General features: G+C 35.8%; 1 protein-coding gene across 2 annotated transcripts; it reads left to right on the top strand.

Annotated features, from left to right (window-relative positions):
- Window positions 1–8607: 8607 nt before the first annotated feature.
- NEK2 (NIMA related kinase 2) lies at window positions 8608–23584 on the top strand. 2 transcript variants are annotated; one of them, XM_031937325.1, is made up of 8 exons: window positions 8608–8837; window positions 11977–12194; window positions 13532–13772; window positions 14733–14815; window positions 15478–15604; window positions 17550–17769; window positions 19277–19402; window positions 22675–23584. In XM_031937325.1, exons 1-8 carry the CDS (start codon window positions 8742–8744, stop codon window positions 22899–22901), a joined length of 1338 nt encoding a protein of 445 aa, XP_031793185.1. In that variant the 5' UTR covers window positions 8608–8741; the 3' UTR covers window positions 22902–23584. The 2 variants fall into 2 exon arrangements, with proteins under 2 accessions (XP_031793185.1, XP_031793186.1); XM_031937326.1 differs by lacking the exon at window positions 22675–23584 and adding an exon at window positions 20159–20387.
- The last annotated feature ends 2247 nt before the right edge of the window (window positions 23585–25831 follow it).

Below are 25831 nucleotides of genomic sequence, written 5' to 3'. Positions count from 1 at the left end.
TATAAATGAAGAGACTCAAGTCCCAAGATGGTGCATTACTAAGTAAAACCAACATTTCCTCCATTGCCCATCCTACTCTTCTTTGTCTATTAGTTTTTGTAAGGCTTTTTATTTTTCATGAAGGTTTGCTAGGTCCTGTCTAAATCACCACATATTCTTGAATTAATAGAGGATGAAGACTTGATCTCATGTATCATCCACCTGCCTTAAAAGAGAGCTGAAACCTACCTTGGTTTTACCCAAACATTTATCTCCAGTCTCTCAGTGAGGTGAAAACCTCTTTTCTGAACCTTCCTTCTTGCCATTTCCAGGCAGAGCATAACTAGGAATTTCTGTGCCCGGGGAAAACAACACAAAACTTAAAGGAAGTGGAGAGCTGGAGTGTGGCATATTGCCATATTGCTGGGGGAAATCCCAGGGTGCAAGTAGGAGGCCATGGGAAGGAACAGGGCAGCCAGAAGGAGGAGGGAAAGGGAAGAACTCAATTGCTAGGGTGTAGGGAAGAAGAGTGGAACCCAGGAGCAGCCCAGGGCAGCCCACTTCTTTGAAACTTAATAGCATAATCCTACTAACTAAATAGAAGCATCTAAATGCTACATAGAAATGCTGGGCTTGAGTCAAAGAAGACCTTAATTTCAATACACTTCAGATATTACTGGGCAAGTCACTTAACTTCTTGAGTATCTCAATTTCCTTATTTGTAAAATTGAGATTAATAGTATCTACCCTCCAGAGGTGGTATGATGATAAAATGAGTTAATGATTATAATGTCATTATATTTTGCAAATGTCTATATAAATAACATTTATTATTGTTATTTTTTTATTATTTACATCATTAATGAAGTTTAGCTGTTTCTCCATGGCTGGAGGACTGCAAGTGCTATTATCTGCTTCTAAATTAGGTGACTCTGCTGTCAACATCATAGACAACCTACTTTTGGGTGGTGGTGGAAGAAGGGGAATGTGAAAGTTGGGAGGGATCAACAGTAGGATCATGTGCTTTTATCAGTGTCTCACAGGACAGGAAAGAGCTGAGAAAGCATTGTTCCTGACCCAACTATGTCCTTGCCCTGGTCATGATGCTCCCTTGTCTGTCAGCATATTCTGCTATCCTAGGCAAGACAATCCCTCAGACACAGCTCTCACCACCAACAGGGACAGGATTTTCTATCTGCTACTGTCTTTCAGTAAATCCTGAGTTTTCCCTATAAAAGGCCCATGAGTGTTTTGAATTACTGTAGCCAAATCAGTAGTTAAGATGACTCTCCTCCCCTCCAAAAAAGATATCCTTTGGCCTTCTCCCCATACAGGTGATATTCAAAACTAAGAGTCTGTCCTGTATCCCTTTGTTTTTCTTAATACTGCTACACAAAAAGCATAACAAGCTGACTTCCTGATGAACCAGTGCAAGGGACAGCATGATGAGTACCCAGTCTGTAGTCCAGACTCTGCCAGACTCAATGGAAGCTGCAGTTGAAATAGAATTTAAAATTAGAGTTAGGATTTGTTTTTATTTAATTAGAGTTAAGAAATCCTTGCAAACTTTGGCTCCTCTGTCCTAAATTACTTCATTTGGACCCCATTATAATGAAACCTGAGAAATAATAGTAGCACCATTTTCTCAAAAGATTCAGATGCTACGGTAAACAGGTAGTAGGATTTTTCATTCCTAATCCTAGAATCTTGTATCTTTGTTATAAGAATTATTACTATTACTACACTTACTAAGATTAATTACCTGTTAGACTTTATCTGGGTATTAGATTTATCCTAGAACTATACATGAGATAGATTCTATTTTCCCTAGTAGACTCAATGTTCATTGTTTATCTAAGACACCCAGGTGCAAAAGCCAGGTGTCTGGGCTTCTTAGTTATGTACACCAGTAGTCAAAACAAAAGTTCTTCCTCATATTTCCCTCTATGTACCTCATTTGAGCAAATGCATACAAACCTTCTTCTCAGAGGTTACCTCTGTGCAAATATATGTAAATATTTTTCCCTTTTAGGAGGAGAAAAATGTCACATGATGACTTTTTTTTTTTTTTTACAAGCATGTACATTTGTCTTCTTGGATGTAAATTGCCACAGAATGCCTAATTAATATGCTATATAAATCCTATGCATTTTACCTATGACCTACTGTAGGTAACATAGTATACCCTAAATACCAAGAAAAGATGTAGTTGTAGTAAGAGATTAATCATGGCTTATACTCCAAAAGATCTTAAAGGAGAGAAAGGGACACACAAGTATAAAAATGTTAATGGCAGCCCTTTTTATAGTGGCAAGAAATTGGAAACAAAGTGGATGCTATTAGTTGGAGAATGGAATGTTATAGAATATTATTATTCTATAAGAAATGATCAGCAGAATGATTTCAGAGAGGCCTGGAGAGACTTACATGAACTAATGCTAAGTGAAATGAGCAGAACCAAGAGATCATTGTACATGGTAACAACAAAATTATATGATGATTGGTTCTGATGGATGTAGCTCTTCTCAATAATGAGATGATTCAGGCCAGTTCCAATGATCTTGCAATAATGAGAGCCATCTACAGCTAGAGAAAAGACTGTGGGAACTGAGTGTGGATGACAACATAGCATTTTCATTTTCACTTGTCTTGTTATTTGCTTGAATTTTGTGTTTTCTCATTTTTTCCCTTTTTGATCTGATTTTTCTTGTGCAGCAAGAGAATTGTATAAATATGTATGCCTTTATTGGATTTGCATATATTTTTATTATGTTTAAAAAAATAAGTTACTTTTTTTAAAAAAAGAGTTTAATCAAGACTGGATTGCCTTTTTTATTTGAGCTTCAATAAATACGGTAAATATGTTAGCAAAGGTGCTTTCATTTTTTAGGGCATGTGAAAAAGATGTGAACAGACAATAGCAGAGATATCCATAAGATTGCTTTGGAAGCATAACTTGTATTTCTACTACAACATAGTTTATTTCAAGATCTTTCTAACAGATCTTTCCTGCAATTTCATCTTTTACATTTGATGTCAGACTTGCTTCCTTATAAACTTGGACATGTCACCTCTTCGATAAAAAATGCTCAATGACTATTTGTTGCCTACCTAACAAGGCTCAGTTTCCTTTATCTGGCATCCCCAGTCCTCCATAATCTGATGCTATCCTACTTAAACAACTTCTCCCCCTCCCCAAGTTTGCTATTCCTGCTTCCTAAATATACCTTACAAGATCTTGTCACCATATCTTCACTCTTATGGTTTGGTATGCTTGGACTTTTCTCCTTTTTTTCTTTTCACAGGGTGGATTTCTTCCTATCTTAAAACCAAATTAAATGCCAGATATCTCATGCTCAGTTTTCACTAATTCTGCTGCTGGAAAAATTCCTATTAATTTTTATATGGTACTTTCTCTTGCTAGTCTCTAAAACACTTGTCAGATAACACTATGTATTATAGTTCAATTATGACTTATCCCTCTATAAAGCTTCTATCAGCTTTTGCCTCTGTAAACTTCACAAAGGCAGGGATTATGTTGTAAAGAGAGACAGCATGGTTCAGTGGACACTTGCTCTGGAGCAGACTTCAAACCTACCTCTGATGCTCACTCTCTCTGTAACTTGAACAAGTTACTTTATTTTATCTGTAAAATAAAACAGTCGAACTAAATGATCATTGAGGTATCTAGATTTGTTACTCTAAAAACTAAATTTTGTATGTTTCATAGGACTTAATACAATGATTTGCACACAGGAATCCATGTAGAAAGTAAGGAGGAAAGAAAGAAGCAATAAAGCAGTGAAAGAAGGAAGCAAAGAAGCAAAAGAAGGAGGGAGGAAGAAAAGAAAGAAGGAAGGAAAGCAGAATGGAAAGGGAAAAAGGATACAAGGGAGGGAGAAAATGAGGGAGGAGAATTTAAGCCCCTCGAAAGGAGACATTGCTTTGGTTTTTTGTCTTCATATTCCCAGCGCCTTCCACTGTGCTAGGCACTAGAGAAGGTACCTAATAAATACTTGTTGAATTTGATTGAGTTAAATGCATGACAGATTAACAAAGCTAATATTCAGAGCCATTTGTATATAAATTTCCAAGTGTTTCCTAAATAGAATTTAGAAAACCATAAGCAGGTCACTAAAAGGTTGTTTCTATCGTTAATCTATCTATGGAAATAGTTAAGACAGATAGCTGTTGCTTCTTTGTAATGGAATTTTATCTGCAGCACTCTGGGCACATTTTATCTCTAGGCACAGGCTTGGACAGCCATCTAGTGGATCTTTAATCCAATATAAAACAAAGCAAAGAAGAAAATGAAAGTACAAATTTATGTGGCCTTCATATGGTTTCCATTCACACATAATCTATGCCAATGAATGGCCCTGGGACAATTGCTAGTGGTAGTCTATCTATCAATCAATCAATCCAGTCAGTCAATAAATATTTTTTGAGTATCTATCTTTAAGATTCCTGGAAATACAAAGAAGAAAACAAGATTCTCAGACATGCAAAAAAAAGAAAAAAAAAAAAAAAAGCCTAACCTCCCCATCTTGAGAATGTTACACAGTAATGAGGGGAAAAAAAGCATATATATGTTAATATTGAGATAAGCGCTTGTAGTCACAGTGCATTGGACAAAGAACCTTGGACAGGCATTTTTAAAGCTGGATAACTAGGCAAGTCATTTCATCATTGTTTGCCTCAATTTCCTCATCTGTAAAATGGGGAAATAATAGCATTTACCTTCCAGTAATACCCCAATTCTTTCAGGATTGTTATATAAGAATAAAATGAAATAATATTTATAAAGAACTTTGCAAACCTTAAAGTGTTACAAAACTATTAGCTATCATTCATATATATATATATATATATATATATATATATATCAGAAGAACTGGATTCCAATCCTACCTCTCATATATACTAGCCCTATAACCTTGGGTGAGTAAGTGAATGTTAATAGTAGCTCACATTCATATAGGGTTCTAAGGCTAAACAAGTAGTTTCTCAGTAGAACCATGTGATATAGTTTGCATGGTCATGCAAGTATTATTAACCTATTTTATAGAGAAGGAAACTGAGGCTCAGAAAACCTAAATGACTAGATGGTATTAGAATGAGACTTTAAATCCAGATCCTAAGACTCCAAGTCTTAACACTACTTCCAGTACTAAATGCTGCCTCTCTAAGCATTTTTTCTTATATGTAAAATGGAGAAATCCTACTTTTGAGGTACTAGATGGCATAGTAGATAGAGAATCAGACTTGAGAGTCAGAAAGAAGTGTGTTTAAGTATTTGCTCAGATTAGAAGAAAATTATAGAGGGCTTTCTACTAACTGTGTGATTTCTCAGTTTCATTTGTAAAACAGGAATTAAAAAATAGTAACTACCTGACAGTGTCACAGAAATCAGAGCTATTGATATTATTGTTAATATACTAATTAGAATGCTTCAACAGATTTGTGATTTCATCAAGTGAAATTTAAACTTGTGGAGATAAGGAAGGAAAGCATTCCAGGCATGGAAGATAGCCAAAGCAAAGGCGGAAAGACAGAAGATGTTCTGTTTGAGAAACACCTAGCAGGTTAGTGAGGTTTGGATTATGGAGTGCAGGGAAGGGAGGAAAGTTTAAGTACACTGGATAGGTGAGAAAGAGCAAGATTATAAAAATCTTTAAATGACAAAGTACTTCTGATCCTGATGCATTGAGTTACCACTTATAGGAGTTTATTGAATAGGCAGACTTCTGATTTAGGAAAATCATCCTGGCAGCTGAGGTAGGATGGATTAAAAAGGAAGAGACTTGAGAAAGGAAGATCAATCAGAGAGTTTGTAGTCTAGGTGACAGGTGATAAGAGCTTGAACTAGGATAGTGACTGTAAATGGAAGGAGGAGGGATGCTGTGAAGAGAGAAATGATACAATCCAGCAAACAGATCATAGACAGATGAGGAATCTGCAGATCTCTGGAGCCTGGAAGGATAGTGGCGTTATTAGTAATAGAGAGATATGGAAGAAGGGAAAGTTTGAGAGGAGAAAAATAATTATACCATACAATTAAGGATGCCCCAAAGCCATTTATTTAGAAGTGGATCTCAGGAGAGAGATTAGAACTGAATGTATGGAGCTGGGGATCATATGTGAAGAAATGATAAGGATCTTAGGGGAGCTGAGATCACTTAATGAGATAGATTGCATTGATAGAAAAGAGAAGTAAGCTCAGGAAAGAACTTTAGAGGTGAAATTGCAAAGAAACTGAGGGGCAGTTGTGTAGAGGCAGCAGAGAACAGTGTCCTGAAAACCTAGAAAAAAGAAAATTCAAAGTTGAAGTCAAGGGTATTTTGGTAAATCTTCAACAATGGCTCTCCTAAAAAAAGTTATACACAGGACACACTCTTAAATGTCCCTAACATTTTCTCCATCACTTTCTTAGTTCTATAAATTAACTAAACAATAAGGTCCTGATTTGTAGCATTTGTCAACTTCTAAGAAGTAATGCTCACAATGAAAATTTAACAATCTATCAAACTGATTCTAACAGTGCCAACAATGTCAGATGCTGTATAGAAGTCAACAAGAATGAGGAAAGGCCATTACTTTGGGCAATTACAAGCTCATTAGAAGCTTTAAAAAGAGCAATTTCAGCTGAATAATAAAGTTGGAATCCAGATTCCAATGGGTGACTTGCCCAGTTTCATATAAGAAACAGATATCAAAAGTAGAATTTGAACTCGGGTCCTTTTGAGTCCAGAGCCTGTGCTATTTCACGTGCTAAGACCCCCTTTCCAATATCAAATAGGCAGTAAGCCCTGGGGTCTTGTGCTTAAATCCAGGTCTTCTGATTCTCTTTCTTTATGAAGTATTCCCATAACATTTCACTTACAGTCAAATCTGGATTCATTATGAACCAGAAAACCTTTATATCTTCTTAGGGCACTCCCATCAAAGGCTGTCATTTGTCAAGTTATCTAATATGGTCTGTTAGATCACTGAGCTCACAGGGAATGTGAGCTTCAGTTTTTTAAAAAATTATTTTTAGGTTTTAAAATTTATTTAATATTCCCCCTCAATTACATTTAAAACGAGTTTTAACATTATTTTAAAAAACTTTTGAGTTCCAGATTCTCTTCCTTAATCCCCACCCCCAGTTCCCATTAAAAAAGCACATGTGAAGTTATGCAAAACATTTTCATAAAAGTCATGTTGTAACAGAAAACATAAATCTCCCCCTTAAAAAAAAATCAAGAAAAATAAGAGAGAGAGATGGAGGGAAGGAGGGAGAAAGAAAGGATGCTTTAATCTGTATTCAGGCAATCAATTCCTTCTGTGTGTATGGATGGCATTTTTCATCATAAATCCTTCAGAATAGTTGTGGATCATTGTACTACTAAGAATAGCAAAGCCATTCACACCTGATCATCCCAGAACATTGCTATTACTTTGTACACAGTACATTTCGCTTTGCTTGAGTTAATGGAGGACTTTCCAGGTTTTTCTGAGAGCATCCTGCTCATCGTTTCCCACAGAACAATAAAATTTCATCACGGACACATATCACAATTTATTCAGCCATCCCCCAATTTATGGGTATCCCCTCAGTTTCCAGTTTGTTTTTGTTGGTTTTTTGCGGTGAGAAGAGAGCTGCTACAACTATTTCTGTACCTATAAATCCTTTTCTTTTCCCCCCCAAATCTCTTTTGGGATTCCTGCCTGGTAGTGGCAATTAGGTCAAAGGATTTGCATGAGTTTATAGTCCTTGGGGGGCTGAAACTCTTGAGTTAAGGCACTGAGGCTGGACAACTGAGCACTTCGGGCGGATTGGACAATACTCTATGGGCATGTGCTTGGAAAATGGCCCTTCCCACCATCCTGTGCTGACTCAGTGCTCAATGAGCAACATGACCCGGCTCATATACAAGCCTCTGAGTATACAGAGAATTGTGGGAGGGACTAGGGGGTGGAGGGAGCCCAGCCAGAGGCACTAGCGGAGATCCTGCCTCCATCCAACTCGCTTCTACCTTTAAAGACCAAGAATAAAGACCCAGGGCTCTTGCTTTCCTGACTGGCTGGTCCTGAGGTACCCGGGGGCTAACTTCCCAGTTGGTCAGGAAGCTTCTTTGACCCAGCATACAGCAGGCGCTCAATAAAGATTTAATTTGATTTGACGCAAGTTTAGGTTTCCTGAAGATGCAGGATGAATAAGGAGCCTCCCCTTCTCTACGTCAGACGTGGGCGTTTTTATTACCGCGGTTTTTGGCGCTTCAGAGAAAAGGTGACTGTCCCTCTGCTCGGGCGGTGACCTTCTCCCCCTGCGTCCCTGTCACCGCAGCCACACCCACCGCAGGCAAGCCCAGGGCGGGCGGTGTGCAAACCCGATAAGGGCAGTGTGCAGAGGTCAGAGGGCAGTGTGCAGAGGGCATGAATGGAGAGAACGGAGAATAGGGCAGGTGTGGGTCAAAATGGGTTGGCCTAGAGCCTCGCGACGCGCCCTGCCCCTCAACTTGGCTCCGCCCCTTTTGGAAAGCTGACGCCGACGCCAACGCCGTTGCTTAGCGACTCCCCTTTTCCCGAGATGCCAAAGTTGTTGTTTCGCTCCTGTCCAATCAGAAGCGCGGGGCGGCGGTGCCGCCAGCCAATAAGCAGCGCGGCAGAGCCCGCGACGGTTAAACGACACTGGTGGAAGCCGCGGCCTGCTCCCTGGCTCTGCCCGGTGGTCGAGCTTGCGCTCGTGGCTGGTTTTCCGGGGCAGCCGAGTCGGAGCTATGCCTTCCCGAGTGGAGGACTACGAGGTGCTCTTCACAATTGGGACCGGCTCTTACGGCCGCTGCCAAAAGATACGGAGGAAGAGCGACGGCAAGGTGAGAGCGCCTGCTCCTTCCGCGGCCAGCCCCGGCTGCCTGCGCTCTCGTGCGCGGCCTCCCCGCCCCCAGCCCCGGGCTCCCAGCTGGAGAGGAAGGAGAAACGCCCCTCCTCCCCTGCTCCCCCAGCCGTGCGTCCTCCTTCCCCGCTCCCCCAGCCGTGCGTCCTCCTCCCCTCGGCCCTTCCGTGCTGGAGGAAGCGGAGCCGAGGAGGAGGAAACCCGAGCTGCCGCCCGCGTCCCTCCTCCGGCCCGTGCTGAACGCCGTGCTTCCCCCTCACTCCTCCGGGAGTCCCCAGCCCCGCTGCCTGTTAGGGAGCGCTGGGTCAGTACCTCCGGAGAGGGGAAGGCGCCCGCACCGCGTAAAAGGACGTTCTTCTAACCCGAAGGGACGCCTGCCCCACTGGTTCCTTTTTAAGGGAAAAGTCTTTCTGAGAGTTTGATTTTTTATTTTATTTTATTTATTTTTTATTATAATAACTTTTTATTGACAGAACCCATGCCAGGGTAATTTTTTTTTTACAACATTATCCCTTGCACTCACTTCTGTTAAGATTTTTCACCTCCCACCCTCCATCCCCTCCCCCAGATGGAAAGCAGTCCTATATATGTTAAATATATCACAGTATATCCTAGATACACTATATGTGTGCAGAACCGAACAGTTCTCTTGTTGCACGGGGAGAATTGGATTCAGAAGGTAAAAATAACCCAGGAAGAAAAACAAAAATGCAAACAGTTTACATTCATTTCCCAGTGTTCTTTCTTTGGGTGTAGCTGCTTCTCTACATCATTGATCAGTTGAAACTGAATTAGGTGAGAGTTTGATTTGAACAAGTATCCTGGAACGTGGGGTGGATGGAGAGAGGAAAGGAGGGGAAACTTTAGTGACAAATCTTTTTGAGCGCTTACTGTATGCAGAGCTCTTGTTGAGGTTCCAAGTGTATGCGACTGGGGTCTGCCTTCGTAAAATTTTAAGAGGTTAATAAAGGAATAACAGGCTCGTATATACAACTACACAATACATTAGCTATCTCAATCTTAATCTGTTTCAGTCTTTGTCTCAATTTTTCTTTTTATTTGTCTCATTGTTTTTTTATCTGTTTTTCTTTTCGTACTTTGTCTCTCTTTGTGTCTCTATCTCAGCTTCTGTCTCTTTCCATGTTTCTCTGTTTTTTCCTTTTGTCCTCTTTGCCCAACTTTTTATCTTTTCTCTATCTTGGCTCCATGGACTGCCCACAGTACCAATTTTTACTAGTGACATCAATTTTCAACCAACATTTTTTGAATACTAACCAGCACAGAAAAAAGATTTAAGGGAATGTATAGTCAACACCATCTTTTCATTCTTCTTTTCCTTCCTTTCCATTCTGTTCCCCAACAATGAAACTAAGGCCCAGCGTTAGACACACAAAAATTGCACTTAGTAGCACCCCTCATTCTTGAGTCTATCACTTTCCATCATGCAATGATGCCTCCCAAATCATTCTTGAGGAGTCTCAGTTTTTTCACCTATAAAATAAGGTTCAGTTTGATCTAGTTTATCTAGCATCTAGATTGCATGGGTAATAGAGACTGACCTGGAATCAGGGAAATTTGAGTCCATATCAGGTCTTAGGTCTTTGTATGACTCTGACTCAATTTCCCAACTATAAAAGAGGGATAATAACAGCAACTGTCTCCTTTGGATTGGAAAACACTGCTTGACACAGCAGGTATTTCTTCCTTATTCCATTCCTTCTCCCTATTTAAATCCTGTGATTCACTTCAGCTCTGGCACTTCGTGTGTGGTTTTGGGCACATCCTTTCTCCTGGGGCTATAGCTCCCTTACCTATAAAATGAAGTAATTGATCTAGGTTGCTTAAGGTCTCTCCTGACCTAAAGCATTATTATGTGCAGGTCTACATGCTTGGTATTGGTATGCAAAGATGGGGGGAGGGGGAGGAAGGCATGATTGTTGCTCACCATAACTATAAAACTTTAATATAGCAAGGAAATGGGACAGACCCAGAAGCAAGCAAAGTTGAGATAAAAGGTGACATCTGTGTTATTTTCTGAAATGGAATGTTGTTTTCTGGGAAATGGGCGTGACACTTAAGACCTGAATTTAAGAATCCTTTTAAATCTGTATTATAATTTATTGTAACCACAATTCCCTTTCTGTTTTAGGTAAATGTTTTATAAAGATAAAATAAGCAAGGAAAGAAATTATGTGTCCTGTTACTGAGTATACTTGTTACTTCCTTAAACCTCTAATGTCTGAAACTTTCATAGCAATGACTGTCAACAAACTGGGTTCTTCTACTTCTGCTTTTGAATGAAACAGCTACTGCAACTGTTGCAAATTAAAGTAATTCTTTAGGAAGGAAAAACTAGGTGGATGTTGCTGATCCCAAATCGCATGAGCTGCTTCCTTTGAAATTGGGAAAGGGGATATCAACAAGTTAATATGGTAATGGGGAAATTAGCAAATTACTGGAATCATTTCAGATAGTAGCATGCTAGCTTAATTAAAGTAGAACTTGAAATTGAGGGTGGGTACCACAATAGGAAGGGCACTTAATTTAGTTTTAGGGAAGTTGGTTTCAATTCCTGTTCTTTTGGATGTCTGAGTAGTATATGTCAATCACCTTCAATTTTCTCACCTGTAAAAACAACAACAATAATAATAATAATAATGAACAATAGCTAACGTTTATATAGTGTTTTAAGGTTTGCAAAACACTGTGTGTGAATATGTATGTATATACACAAAAATAATGATAAATAGAACTAGATGACATAAGGTCTTTTCATCTCTAAATTTTGATCCTATGATCCTGAGGTAAGCAGTATTTACAAAGTAACTAGAAAGGGAGTTACAATTTGGAGCAGAGCACTGTGTGTGTGTATTTTTAAAAAAATAAATACATGTATTGTGAGAGAATTCCTTTGGTTATAGCAGAGGTCATGTGTTACAGTGAAGGCTGAAAACCTCTAAACTGAAATATGTTTCTCTGCTTATGATTTCTATTAAATAGGAAAATAAAAAGTCTTTGTGTGGGGAAAATCCCAAGCTATAGGAGTCCCTTGATTAGCAATTTTTAATGTTACAGACTCAATATGCTGAGTTGATATCTTTTGGAAATTCTTATTTTAGGTATTAGTTTGGAAAGAACTTGACTATGGCTCTATGACAGAAGCTGAGAAACAAATGCTTGTCTCTGAAGTGAATTTGCTCCGTGAACTGAAACATCCAAATATTGTTCGCTATTATGATCGTATTATTGATAGATCCAATACAACACTTTATATTGTAATGGAATATTGTGAAGGAGGGGATCTGGCTAGTGTTATAACAAAATGCACCAAAGAAAGGTATGTATGGTTTTCTATATTGGACTAGAAATTGATCTAGTTTCTATTTTAAAAAATTTTGTTTTGTTACAATAAGGTAAACAAGTATAAGTAAATTTAAGTCAGCAAATATTTATTGAATGCTTATTATGTAAAAAACACTACTTATCAGGTACTTACAAAGCTGAATTAGATGCCAACTTTTCTGTTAAGGACCTTACATTTAAAGTATAATAAATGCCTTAGGAAGATTGGAGTTCAATTCTAGTACTCAGATACTACTCAGATACTATCTGTGTGACCCTAGACAAGTCATTTACCCTCTGTTTTAATACACTGGAGAAAGAAATGGCAAATCCCTCCAGTATCTTTGCTAGGAAAATCCCGGGTCACAGGGTCACAACAAATTAGATGGCACTGAACATTTGAAGAATAACAATAATATCAAATATACTTTTTGTCTTTTAAGCTACTAACTAATATGAGTAAATGCCATAAAGAAGGGATTGAGAGAGCTAGAGAAAGTTCAGAGAAGGCAAAAATTACATTTAGCTGGAAGATGGAAATGGAAATCAGGAAAGACTTCATTAAGGAGAGAGGGACCCCTTGAAATATGGAATACGCATGGTTCAGGTATATGAGGAGCTCCTATATGAAGAAACGCCCTTGACAAAATACAGTTTTCACTTTCTCTAATTCATAGTTTTAAAGAATGGACAACATTGCAAGGGTAAGCAAATTATATATAGCCAGTATAAGAAGTGGAAAAAACCTGTTTTTTCTCTCTCTTCCTTTGAAAACATAGGATGAATTGAGAGATGAAGACTCTCTCTAAACTTTTTTAAAAACAAGTAATAAGAACTCTTAACCACTTATGAACCAGTATTCATAGGATGCTTAGTCTTAGCAAAGGTAATAATTTATCTTCTCTTTGTTGTGATAAGTCTATTTGTACTCTGTACGTTTTTATATATACATGTGTGTGCGTATCTATATGTATACATATGTGAATTTACCCTTATGAGTGCTCATTTATATACTAAAAATAGCATTTTTAATAAGTACAATGGGAATAATAGGAAGGTAGAAATAGTAAAAGTTTAGACTTGGGAACTTTGAAATATTTTTGAATTGCTAAAAATCAATGGAACTATTTAATTTAATATGCTTTCTTCATAAATTAGAAGACTATCATCTCCCCTCGCTGTATATTAGTATTAATTTTATATATCTTGAGATGTAAGACTGTTAACTTTTACAGCAACATGTTATAATATTCATATTCTTCACTTGCACTGAATTGTCAGAAGTCTTATGCTGTTTGAAATAGTTTGTTTTTATTAATTTCTGTGCCATAGACATTACTCAGATGAAGATTTTGTTCTTCGTGTAATGACCCAGCTGACCTTGGCCCTAAAGGAATGTCATAGACGAAGTGATGGTGGCCATACTGTGTTGCATCGGGACCTGAAGCCAGCTAATGTTTTCCTGGATAGCAAGAAAAATGTCAAACTTGGAGACTTTGGACTGGCTAGGATATTAAACCATGATACAAGTTTTGCAAAAACATTTGTTGGCACACCTTATTATATGTCTCCAGTAAGCATTTCAGAATTTGAATGTCTTTGGCAACATCTTATATATAAGTACTAAAGCAGTTTACTTTTCTTGTAAAGGGGATAGGGAAAGAAATGAGAGGAAATTAATTTAGATCTGAAAATAAAATTTAATTTAAAAAAACTCTAAAATTTAGGATGAAATTGGATTTTGTTGTGTGCCTTTTATTTGCCATGACAATTAGCTTAAAGCAGAATAAGAAAAATTAATTCATATTCTTATTCTGCTTTAAAGAGTTATAGCATATTAAAAATACTTATCTATTTTCATGTTTCATAGAGAATACTTATGATCAAACTTATATTATTAAAACTTAGTAATTTAGTATAGAAATATAAATTAGCTCTTTTAAGGATAAAAAAGGATAATCTTTGTACAAAGATTGGCAGTAGTATTTTCACAGGGGATCAAATTCCAATTTGAAATCCTCTGTTGTAAAGGAACACTATTTAGAGATGGTTCTTGCCAAACTTAAAACCTGTCTAGTTGCTTCATTGTAATTAGATCTGGTTTATTTCTCCCATGGAGACTACAGTAAGTATTGAGAAAAGTTTGTTGACTTAACTTTGTTAATGTTGTGGATTAATGGAAAGAACATAAATTTATGATTGTTTGCCAGTAGTAGCTATTAAGATTATTCAGGAGAAAGTATTATAGTATTCTGGCCTTTAAAAAAAAATCTAACTTTGGAGAGAGGATTGACTTAGCTATATTTTAGAATAAAACAATCCTTTTAAAAAATCATAGTAAATTAGGGTAATTTGTTATTGAGGAAGAGACTTCAGATTTATCTCAGATCTTATTTGTAGATTGGTATTCTGTGCTTTATTATAGTTATCCAAGATAAATATTATACATTACAGAAGTTGCATTTATTTCAGAAATCAGTTTATATAAATTTCTAACAAAAATAACTTTTTCCTCAAAAAAAATTTTTTTTAGGAACAAATGAATCGTATGTCCTATAATGAAAAGTCTGATATCTGGTCTTTAGGTTGCTTGCTGTATGAATTGTGTGCCTTAACGTAAGTATGATGAATCATCGACAGCGATATGTGTGTAACTTGTCCCCTTGCAATAAGTTCATTTTCCTTTTAAATAGTTATTCAAATTATGTTGCATACAGAGCATGAAAGAATCTGGTCTAAAATTGGGGTAGACAGAAACACTTTTAAAATCTAGTTTTAAGTTGCAGTCTGTAGCACTGATGCTACACTTGTTTAAATTTCTGCCACTCACGTTTCAATCCTGAAATCTAACTGAAGGTCAAATAGGTTTGCAATTAATAGTAGTGTTGCCTTTCTGTGATATTGGAATATAGAAGGAGAAATCTGAATCAGGAAGATAAAGAATTCAAGGTATTTCTAAGGAAAAAAATAAAACATTCTCTGCATCAAAGGAATGCTTGTATGTCCCTTCTCTTTATCTTGTCCCTTTTAAATATTCTAAAGAAAAAGAATTCATTTATAAAATAAAATCAAATTATAATTTAGATGGCATATTCTTAATTTTATTATAGTCATATATCATTTTTCCCCTCTTCTTTCCTCAAATGTTTGGTGAAAAAAACTGGGTAAATGATCATGCCATACACACACACACACACACACACACACACACACATATATATCTTTTTAAAAGAAATATTATATGGATTTTTGTTTTATTTTTTTTTTTTTTCTTTCAGGCCTCCTTTTACAGCTTTTAGCCAGAAAGAATTAGCTGAAAAGATCAGAGAAGGAAAATTCAGGCGAATTCCATATCGTTACTCAGATGAATTGAATGATATTATTACCAAGATGCTAAATTTGAAGGTAAGGTTAAGTGTGTTGTAATTGGACATGCTTATTTTGGTGTTTATATTATTATTTTTTTATTGGTTTAAAAAATACTGCATAATCATTGGAATAGATATCCTTAAAAAACTAGTCTGCTATTCAAGACAAGTTAAGAACATATGTAAATTTGGCAAATTAACTGTCCTCGTGGACTTGCCTGCTGTTCCTTTCCTTTTTCCTTCTGCTCTATATCTGACAGATGGCAGGTGGGAAGAGGCGGGAGCAAGAAATGCAATTCAGACTCAGTCACTTCCCCTGATCTGTGCCTATCAGGAGTTTTAGGTCAGGGTGTTCTGTTGAGGAGTGAGTAGAGTATTGTATTGTATTGAGTACATGAGTATTGTATTTTACCCAAGTAGAAAAGAGTAAAGAGAATGGGTATCTGGAATAATGTTAGAAAAAGGGAAAATGTGATTTAGGATGGGGAAAATGATAAATGTATGTGGTTTGTATCCAAGGGAACATTAGTGAGACCCTAAGAAAGACAGATGACTTGCCCAATGTCTTATAGCTAGTAAGAATAAAATAGAGATGTATGGGGTTTCCAAGGAAGACTAGCAGTTTTGGTGTTGAGGGCTTGCTTGTTTTCAGAACTGCTCATTTATCTTTGTCCACCTATCGTCTAACACTCACCTGTGGCTTCAAGAAGCTGTAGTGTGCAGTGGGTGGCCACAGCTGGGTAAAATTGTCTTAGCAGATGGACTAAAGCTGTCAGTGAGTTGGGGGATGTCTACCCCAAGCATGTGAGGGCTTCCCCTGGCAAGATGGACAGATGAGAACAGCTTGTGCCATTGTCTATAAAGGCAGCTGAAACAGGTGGTGTGGGGCACTTTGGTCAGGTACTGAAGACATCAAAGTCATCCACTGCATCCTGGGCCATTGCCAGTCTTGATTTTTGTCTCATCCCTGGACTGACGGCTGTGGAAGAGGGTGGGAGGCTGAGGACTGTGTAACTGCCTCACTGAAATCTAATTCATGTGTAAGTCAAGACATCACCCTGTGATGTCAATGGTAGTCTTTGAAACAAAGGAAGAACAATATAAAGAGATTTAAGATATGAACCTGGGTCTTCTGACTCCTAATTTGATGTTTTTTATATGATACTGTGTTGTCTCCTTGAGTCAGAATAGAAGATTGTGGGATCATAAAGAGATTACAGGAATAACCAGCATTTATATAGTGTTTTGAGATTTGCAAAGTGGTTTCCATATATTATGTCATTTCAGACTCACACCAACCCTGTGAGGTAGGTGCAATTATTATCATCCCTGCTTTACGATGAGGAAACTGAGGCTGAAAGAAGTTAAATGATTTGCCCAGGATCACATAGCTAGTACGTATCTGAGGCTGGATTTGAAGTTCGAGCTTTCCAATGTCAAGTCCAGGACTCTAACCCATGGTGCCATCTAACTGCCTATGATGTTGGCCATGATTTAATTTTAGTAGCTAAGTGGGACAGGGGAAAGGACCCTGAAGAAAGATCTTAGCAAATGGGGGTTGGTGCCAGGTGTGCGTCATGCTTAGTGTACTTTTCTTTTTCCTAACTCCCTTGCCATCTTTAATGAAATGAAAATGATGAAAATCATTTAATGATGAAAAATCAGAGTGCATTCAAGTTAGACAACTTTTATTATAAATGCGCTCTGTATTCAAGTAACTGCTGGGAGGCAGTGAAAATAACTACCTCAGATTGTTAAGCTGCTATAGGAATGGGACTTTGAAAAGTAGAAAGGTGTCATGGTGAAAAAAAGGTCACATACCTTCCTGGAGTAAATCATAGGATTTAGCTAATTTTTTTCTGGATATTTTCAAGGCCTGTACAATAAAGCAGTGGCTGTCTTACTTTATAAGTAAGTCTGACTTCTAAATGACAGAAAAATTAATTTTGTCATGATTATTTGTATGTTTTACATTTTTCAAGGATTACTGTCGACCATCTGTTGAAGAAATTCTGGAAAACTCTTTGATAGCAGACTTGGTAGCTGAAGAGCAAAAAAAAAATCCTGAGAAGAGGGGACGACGATCGGGAGAGCCAGAAAAGCTGCAGAATTCAGGCCCTGCAATGACGGAACTGAGACTCAAGGAGCTACAATTGCAGGAGAGAGAGAGAGCCATCAAAGCAAGAGAAGAAAGGCTAGAACGTAGGAAATAGTATTCATTTTGAAAGGGGAAAGAATGAGAGAACTGAATGTTTCTATTTCTCCCTAAGAGTATATGCAAACATATCAACATTTTATCTTTAGTACTAAGTACTTATCTTCAGCTATACCATTAGGTACTAAATGTAACTATTTCACTTCAGTAAAAGAAGTAGTCCCATTTCTTGCCACCCATTTCCCACCAAGTATTTCTATTATAACTAGCTTCCTTGGTGTTCCTTATTTTCTGTAAAAATTATTCTTGGCTTCTGAACACATAGATGGCTGTTTTCTCTTCCCTTATTTTTCTTCCCAAAATTCTGTAGTATTGTTAAGTCAATTCAAATAAAAGAGACAAATAGGTGTATATAAAAACATGTTGTAGTATAGTTACTAAGACTACTCCCAAAAGTCTTGGCTTTCAAATATAAATGGACAAGAAGTGAGGATGCTTCTTTTTTTTTTTTTTTTCCCCCTCCTTTGGAGCTAAACTTTATTTATTTTTTTTATTCTAGCTTTTTATTTACAAGATATATGCATGGGTAATTTTTCAGCATTGACAATTGCAAAACCTTTTGTTCCAACTTTTTCTCTCCTTCCCCCCACCCTTTCCTCCATATGGTAGGTTGACTAATACATGTTAAATATGTTAAAAGTATAAGTTAAATACAATATATGTATACATGTAGTGAGGGTGCTTCTTAAGTTAAACTCTGGACCTGAAAAATTGATAGATTTATGATATTGTTATAAGTTATACTCATGGCTGTTTTGATCTCTTTTCCATCCTTTTTACCCTAATGTCGTCCAAAAATTAGAAAGACTGCTATCATATCTATTAACATTTTTAGGTAACATTTACCTGTTTGCTTTTCCAAAGTTATTAAATTGATAAAAATGGGCACTACATAACTTCGCTGGGAATTTAAAAGTGGTCTGATTGATAGAGGGCAACTGTTTTTTCTTTTTTTTTCCAGTAGTAAATTCTTAAAGAATAAAAGTACTTGAAGCTTTTCTCTTTTTAATACTCCAGATTTCTTATTGACATTGAAATCTGGATTTTTTTTTTAACTTCTATGTCATTTGAATAAGTTCCTGATAATTGTGGTTTTCTGTTATTTGAGGGTATCATCAGTCAAAAAAATTGGCTTTACATGTTATGCCAGGATATCATCACTGAGAATGAAATGTTTCCTGGTGGTTCTTCTTGAATTGAAAAAAGAGAACATAATCAATTTTCATTGACCTAAAATAATCCTATTAATTCAACACAAATAAACAATAAAATTAACTCTTGGCAGCCAAATTCTATATGGTGAAGACTTGCTAAAGATAAAATGTAGTTTTATAAAATTTCAGTTGGAGATAAGACATTTTAAGAAAGAGGTTATATAAATTTCTTTTGTGAGAAATTACTAAATTTTGAAAAATGAATTCTGTTCAGTTTGATTTTTGATACTTTGAGCTAAATTATTGCACATCCTTGTTTTTTTGTTTTTTTTTTTTAAAGAGAAAGAACGTGAACTTTGTGTCCGGGAGAGACTTGCAGAAGACAAACTCATCAGAGCTGAAAATTTGTTGAAAAATTACAACCTGTTAAAGGAACAGAAGATCTTGGGATTGGCAAATAGCCCAGGTATGAGATTTAAAATGAAACCTTTATGCCCAATAACCACAAACTGGTGCTATTGTGAAGATGTTTTTAATGGTCCATGTGCTGTACAGAATCCCAGCTTCCAAAATAAATTTTCAAAATTTTATTGAACTACAATTTGTATTGAAATAGGATTCCATAATGGCAGAACGTGGTTAAATGATTTTCCTCATCATTTGAAGGGTCATAGAATATAGTGGCCTAAATTTTATGTATCAAATTAAAAGGTCTGGGCTTTTTTTTTTTTTTTTTGGTATTCATTTCATTAAATGGAAAATGTACATTTGTAACACTAAGATTTACCTTTTTAAATAAATTTTCAAAACTTTACAGTTTTAATTTCCTTTTTATATAAATTAGAACTTAATGATGCTGACCACATAGATGTTTCTGGAAATTAATCCCTAAATCTTGTATAGAAGGTCTGACTTTTCCCCTTTAAAACTATATGTAACTAGACTAGGTAGAGTGAATCAGCACTTTTCAGACCTGATGAAAGCATACTCCAGTTTGAAATGTAATATATTTGCCAAAGAAAATATATACTGTGAGCAGCATTTGCCTCTTTCTCCTGCCCTTCCCCCCCTTCTTTAGTCTCTTTTGTATAGGAAATGTTATTTTTTTGTTGACTTTTCTTTATGCATTTCCTGCCATATACTTTGGCTTTAAATGAGACTTGTGATTGATTATGATATGCATTATTGTGTCACTTTCTGACTTGTTCCTTCATTTCTTTAGAAGTCCCAATCCTAATTTGATTTGTGATCTGTTGAAGACACAGGGAGCTCCTTCAATATAGTTCAATGAGAACATAAATTGTTGACCACTGTCCACCCATCTTATTTTAATGTATATCTAGGAGAAGCTGGTTGTGAAACTACCATCTCTCATTTTTGTTGATTTTGTGATTTTAAAAAACAATTTCCAATAAAATGCAATGGAAAATTGTTCTATGTCTTTCTTCCCTGAACGATTCAAAATAACCTATAATAAATAAATTACTATTGAATTCATTGGAAACCTGATTTTACCAATTCAGTGCCCTAAGACATAGTATTTATAGACTGAATGCAAAGAATGTACTAACAGCACTTGATATAATGTTTTCCAGTTGGATATTCCTGAATCAAATACAATTGGATGGGGTGTCTAAATGTTTTCTAAGATTCTGTGAACTCAAAAATGAGAATCAAAACTAGAATTTTTCAAAGATTTAACTTGTCATACACTATAATGGCCTTTTCTCTCCCCATATTTGATTACATATGATGCTTTAGGGTTTGCAAAAAATTTTACAATCTTTATCTCATTTGAATCTCATAGCAAATCTGTGAGGTATGCTAGATATTATTGCCATATTACAGATGAGAAAACTGAGTCTCAGTTTTCACTCAAATAGGGTCACATAAGTGTTAAAAGTAGACTTTCAACATAAGTCATCCTGATTCTAAGTCAACCACTCTCCCTATACCATCATTCAACTTTTTTCAGTACTTTGTCTTTCAGTCTTTTAGTACTTTTTTGACCTTCACATTAATTCCTAGCTTATATTTTTTAGCAGCTAACTTTCCAAAACATTTGGTGTAGGACATTCTTAATTAGGATTACATTATTACATTATTATTTTGTCCATTTTAATAAATTTTGTTATTCTTTGCATTTTATGCAATAGATTCAGACATCAGAGCACAATTTGATGTCTTACTGAACATTGTGGGAAGTTTTGTTCCCTTCTTGAACTAAATGATGTTTTTTTACAACGTATTCTTTTTTCTTCTGATGAAGTACTCAACTAATATCAAAGGGGGGAAAAACACCTAATTCTTTATTAGTTCTAGAAAATTCAGTCCAGAAAGAAATTATTGAGTTAATTATATGAAATAGCTTCAGTATCCCAATGGAAACATTGTTTTCCTTTTAGAACAAACTTGAAATAAGCACTAAACTGGATGGCCATCGCAAATGAGCTCAGAGTGCTTTGTAAAAGAAAGCTAGAGCATGTTCCAACTTGTCTGTCCTTTTGTATTATGATAAACTTTTGAGTAGTTTAAAGTATCTCATAGGCTATTACAGATAGCTGTTTAAACAGAAATATGAGAAGAAAAATACTGCTTATAGTTATTGAGTCACCATACATGGAACATATTTCAAGCATATTAAAGTTTTGATATACTGTGCCAATAGGGTATGACAGGACTTAGTATGAAAAATATTTTATGACTTGATGATTTCCCTAATTCATCACTTATTTAACCATTACCAACAGGGACTTTTCCTCTATGAATATTAAATAATATAATTCAGGATTTAAGCACCTACTGTTTATATATTCAGCAAGGTGTTGGGGATGAAAAAAAGACTTACTGTTATTAGGGAAACAAAATGTGAAGAAACAGATCTCTGTCTGAACAAAAGATGAAGAGAAGTCATTGTGTTGTTTGTCTTTATTTTATTCCTTAAGAAATTTGGTTTTAAAATGTTTAATGCCATGTTCTTTTGGAAACAGACTTCTGTATCTTCTATATTTTTTATGCACATTAATTCCATACAATAAATTACTACTTGCCATGTCCAAGCCAAAGTCTTCTATAAAAATTAAATTTGTTGTTACTTAAATTAACAATAAAACATTTTTGTAATAATGGGAGAAACAATCAAGTTCATTAAGTAAGCATTTACTAAGTACAAAGTGGAAAGAGATACAAAAGGAATATTTCTGCCCGAATAAGGCAGCTGTAAGGATGCTAATTTTCTTTGTTTTGTATCTGTTCCACAATGAATTAATTTACGAGCAAACAGTAAGCTTTTTATACACTAAAGGTTTGCATGTCTTTCTTTGAAAAGACGAGATGAAAAACTATTTGGAATAAAAATGTTATCATTTTGCTTTTCTAGAAATGTATTTATATGGCACCTATATTCAAGCAAATTTTTAAGAATAAAATAGATAAAATGATAGGTGATTTTTTTTTTTTTTAGATGAATCAATGAACCATACTTGTTTTATTTTGATTGCAAGAATTAGGCTTGTTTTGATGAATAAACCTAAAATTTAGTGCCCAAAACCTGCCAAATAATGGAAAGAAGACTTTGTTTTCCTTTAGTTTATATTACCTGACATTTTAGTATAAGATATATCTTTATGAATTGAAAGTCCTGGTCATCTCATTTGAGAGAATGAAGTTGAAAATAAATCACATAAGTATGAATTTCCTTTTTAGGTAACTCAAAAATTATTTTCTTCTTTTCTTAAGAATCATTTGATTTCCCCTCATCTCTAACGAAGAAGAAAGTTCACTTCAATGGGGAAAGTAAAGAGAATGCCCTCAGTGGTGAGAATTCTGAGAATTATCCCACTAACAAGTCCAAGAACAGAGACTTGAAGAAGAGACTTTATGCTGCTCAGCTGCGTGCACAAGCCCTATCAGAGCTGGAAAAAAACTACCAGCTGAAGAGCAGACAGATTCTGGGCATGCGCTGATCCCTGCTGCCCAAGACTGTGCAATGTTTGAAATTGTGGCCATGGTAGAGATTGATATTCAACAACTCTGTCTTGGATATACCTGGTTCTGTGAGCCATGTCCTTGTTTTATCATACCAAAATACTTGGGAAGTTTTTTTGATGTTCTTCAGGTTTTTAAAAACTGGAAGCCAAGAACAATAGAGAGAAATGACACTTGCTTTGATTGAATTTTTAATACTCTGTATATTAGAAATAGCTTTGGTAATAAGTGCATTGCTAAACCTTAAAACATAAAATAATGTTGAAGAGAAAGTGAAAAGTTTTATGAGTGTAATTTACGCAAGGAATATCTCTCATCTAGATTATGCTTAATACGCCTGAAAAGTGTGCATGGAAGGACTATTTTATTCTGAACTCAGTTTTTTGAAGAATGTTAACTAATGAGAAAAACTTGAGAATTTGATTCTGTTTCATAAATGGGTCATGGACTATATTGTGCTTTATCCAAAACCTCCCTTTGATTTTAAATAAGTGGGAGATTTTTGTAGAAAAGTCCTATACAGGTTGTATTATATAAATTCTGTACTTTGAAACTATAGTGTTCTATAATTCCTCTCTGACTTTCTGTACTATCTAGCGGCAAAGAGAAAGAACTATTTTCTACTCATCTTCATCACTAAATAAAGTGTTCTGGAATTTTCTTTTTTTTTTTTTTTTTTTTTTGAAAGCTTCTCAATTATTTATACTTCAGATAAGGATAGAAATAAGAGATGCCAAATACACAGGCCATTGTCAATGCAAACCCACAACACTGAAGTATGAACTGAATCAAATTAAAATATAATTGTGGGATATTTAACAAAATAAATAAATGAAAAAAACATGTTAATGTGTTTTCTAAATCGGTATGTTTCAGGGAATGATTATGTATGGTTTAGTATACCCCACACCACCTACCTTCCCCTTTCTGTTAAATTTTTGATATCACTGGTCTAGGGGACAGCACATTTAATTGATAGACAAGATGCAGCTTAGTTCTATTGTCCTTTTTACTGACTTAGTACATCATCAATTCATTCTAAGAAAATTTGTTAGACTCTTTCCTTGAAGGTACCATATTATAGATTTTGAATTAATATTGATTTTTTTGTTCCTAGAGGACTTGATGCATTAGAAATACTGTGCCGACTTATAAATGCAACTGATTCCAAATGATGCTTTCTTGGAAATAGGAACATAATTTAGTCATTTTTAATCTAAGATGGCTGAGCTATTAAGAGTTCCTAAGTACACGGACTCCCTTTCATGCTACTGGTGTTATGATAAATGCTGTCTACTCTGAACATTTGTGACACCAAATCATTGTATGCCCAGTGACTGAATAATAGGTTAAATGTGTAAAAAACAAAATAAAATAAGTCTATTATGATTAACAGATTGAGGGATTTACAACTCCCAGAGCAAATCAGTGAGAACCTTCCTTTTTTTTTTTTGGAAAACATGTTTGTTCTGTGACTGCTGAGTAGCCTGTCGTTTTCATATCTGAAGTAGGATCAAATGCTTAGAAATGAGAATGGATACAAGGAGATAATTTGATTCTCCTACATGTGCCTCTGATGGTTCTAGAAGTGAACAAGTTGCAACATAGCCAAATAAAACTGCTTTCCTTCTTTAATCCCTAACTGGGCATTTGGACATTCTCTTGGCTTGGAAGTGCAAAGTGATAGCTTAGAAGGAGAGAAATGGTTTGGTTCTAGATTTCTACTGTCACCATCTTTAAAAAAGCATTTTGACAGCCTAGACCTGCTTAGTTGGGAAAAAAAAATTCAACAGACATAATTTTTGTTCACGGGGAACTTACACTTTAGATAGTGGTGCTGTCCAACATAAAGATAGTTGAATATCTGGCAAAATGAGCACATTAGACTTCCCACTTGCTTTGGGCAATAATCACCTGAAGATGGCACTGCTGTTCTATCAGCTATAAGTATGTCTCCCTTTGAAATTTTTTTGTTTGTTTTCTCCTGAGGAAATTGAGAATTCATGACCAGCAAAGTCCCACCTATGTAGGGTGGAAAAATTAAAGCTATAGATGTGTGGGATGGATATTTATTTTATTCCTAAAACATCTACAAAGAATGAGAAAATTCTGCTCACAGGAGCTATGCTGATAGGAAAATATGTTTATGGCTAGCCTCATTTCTTTGCCTACTTTTTGAGCTCATTTCCCCTACTTTTGAAAGAAGATGGAAAATAGCTGATTAACAAAACTAATGGATCTCATCAGTTTGGGGAACCTCCAAGTATGGGAACCCTTCCAATGAAGATTGAAACTCATCTATGGGACTTTGGATGGAAAATGTCATCCCTGTCCAGAGAGAGAACTATGGAGACTGAAAGTTCATCAAAGCATAATATTTTCACTATTTTTATTTCTTTATTGTGGTTTTCCCTTTTTCTGATTTTTCTTTCCCAACATGATTCACATGGAAAGAAACTCATCTACGGGTTGGTAAATGAATACTAAGGAAATGTCTATTCACAAAAGGTTGGAGACTTGCCCATGGTTGCAAAAGCTAATGGCATAGATAGGATATGAAACCAGCTTTACTATCACGCTCATTGGTTACCATCAAGCCCATTATTATATCATATAGTCTCATATCATGCTTTGAAATTTATAAAATGCTTTTCTTTCATAATCCAGTAAACCACTACTTACACAGTGGTGCATATAAAAGACCTTTATATAATTTTCTTCTGCTATTAGATAAGGGAATCTCTTCTAACTCATATACTCTATTTTGGAGGGGAGGCAGTTAGGGTTAAGGGACTTGTCCACAATCACACAGCTAGTAAATGTTTGAAGCTGGATTTGAACTCAGGTTTTCCTGATGCCTGAGTTGATACCTTATTCACTATGTCTTCTAGCCAGATAATGGCTATGT

This window comes from Sarcophilus harrisii, chromosome 4 (assembly GCF_902635505.1).
Source record: "Sarcophilus harrisii chromosome 4, mSarHar1.11, whole genome shotgun sequence".
Classification (NCBI taxonomy): domain Eukaryota; kingdom Metazoa; phylum Chordata; class Mammalia; order Dasyuromorphia; family Dasyuridae; genus Sarcophilus; species Sarcophilus harrisii.
Note: the sequence above shows the minus strand (reverse complement) of the source record. Positions and strands in the feature narration are given on the sequence as shown.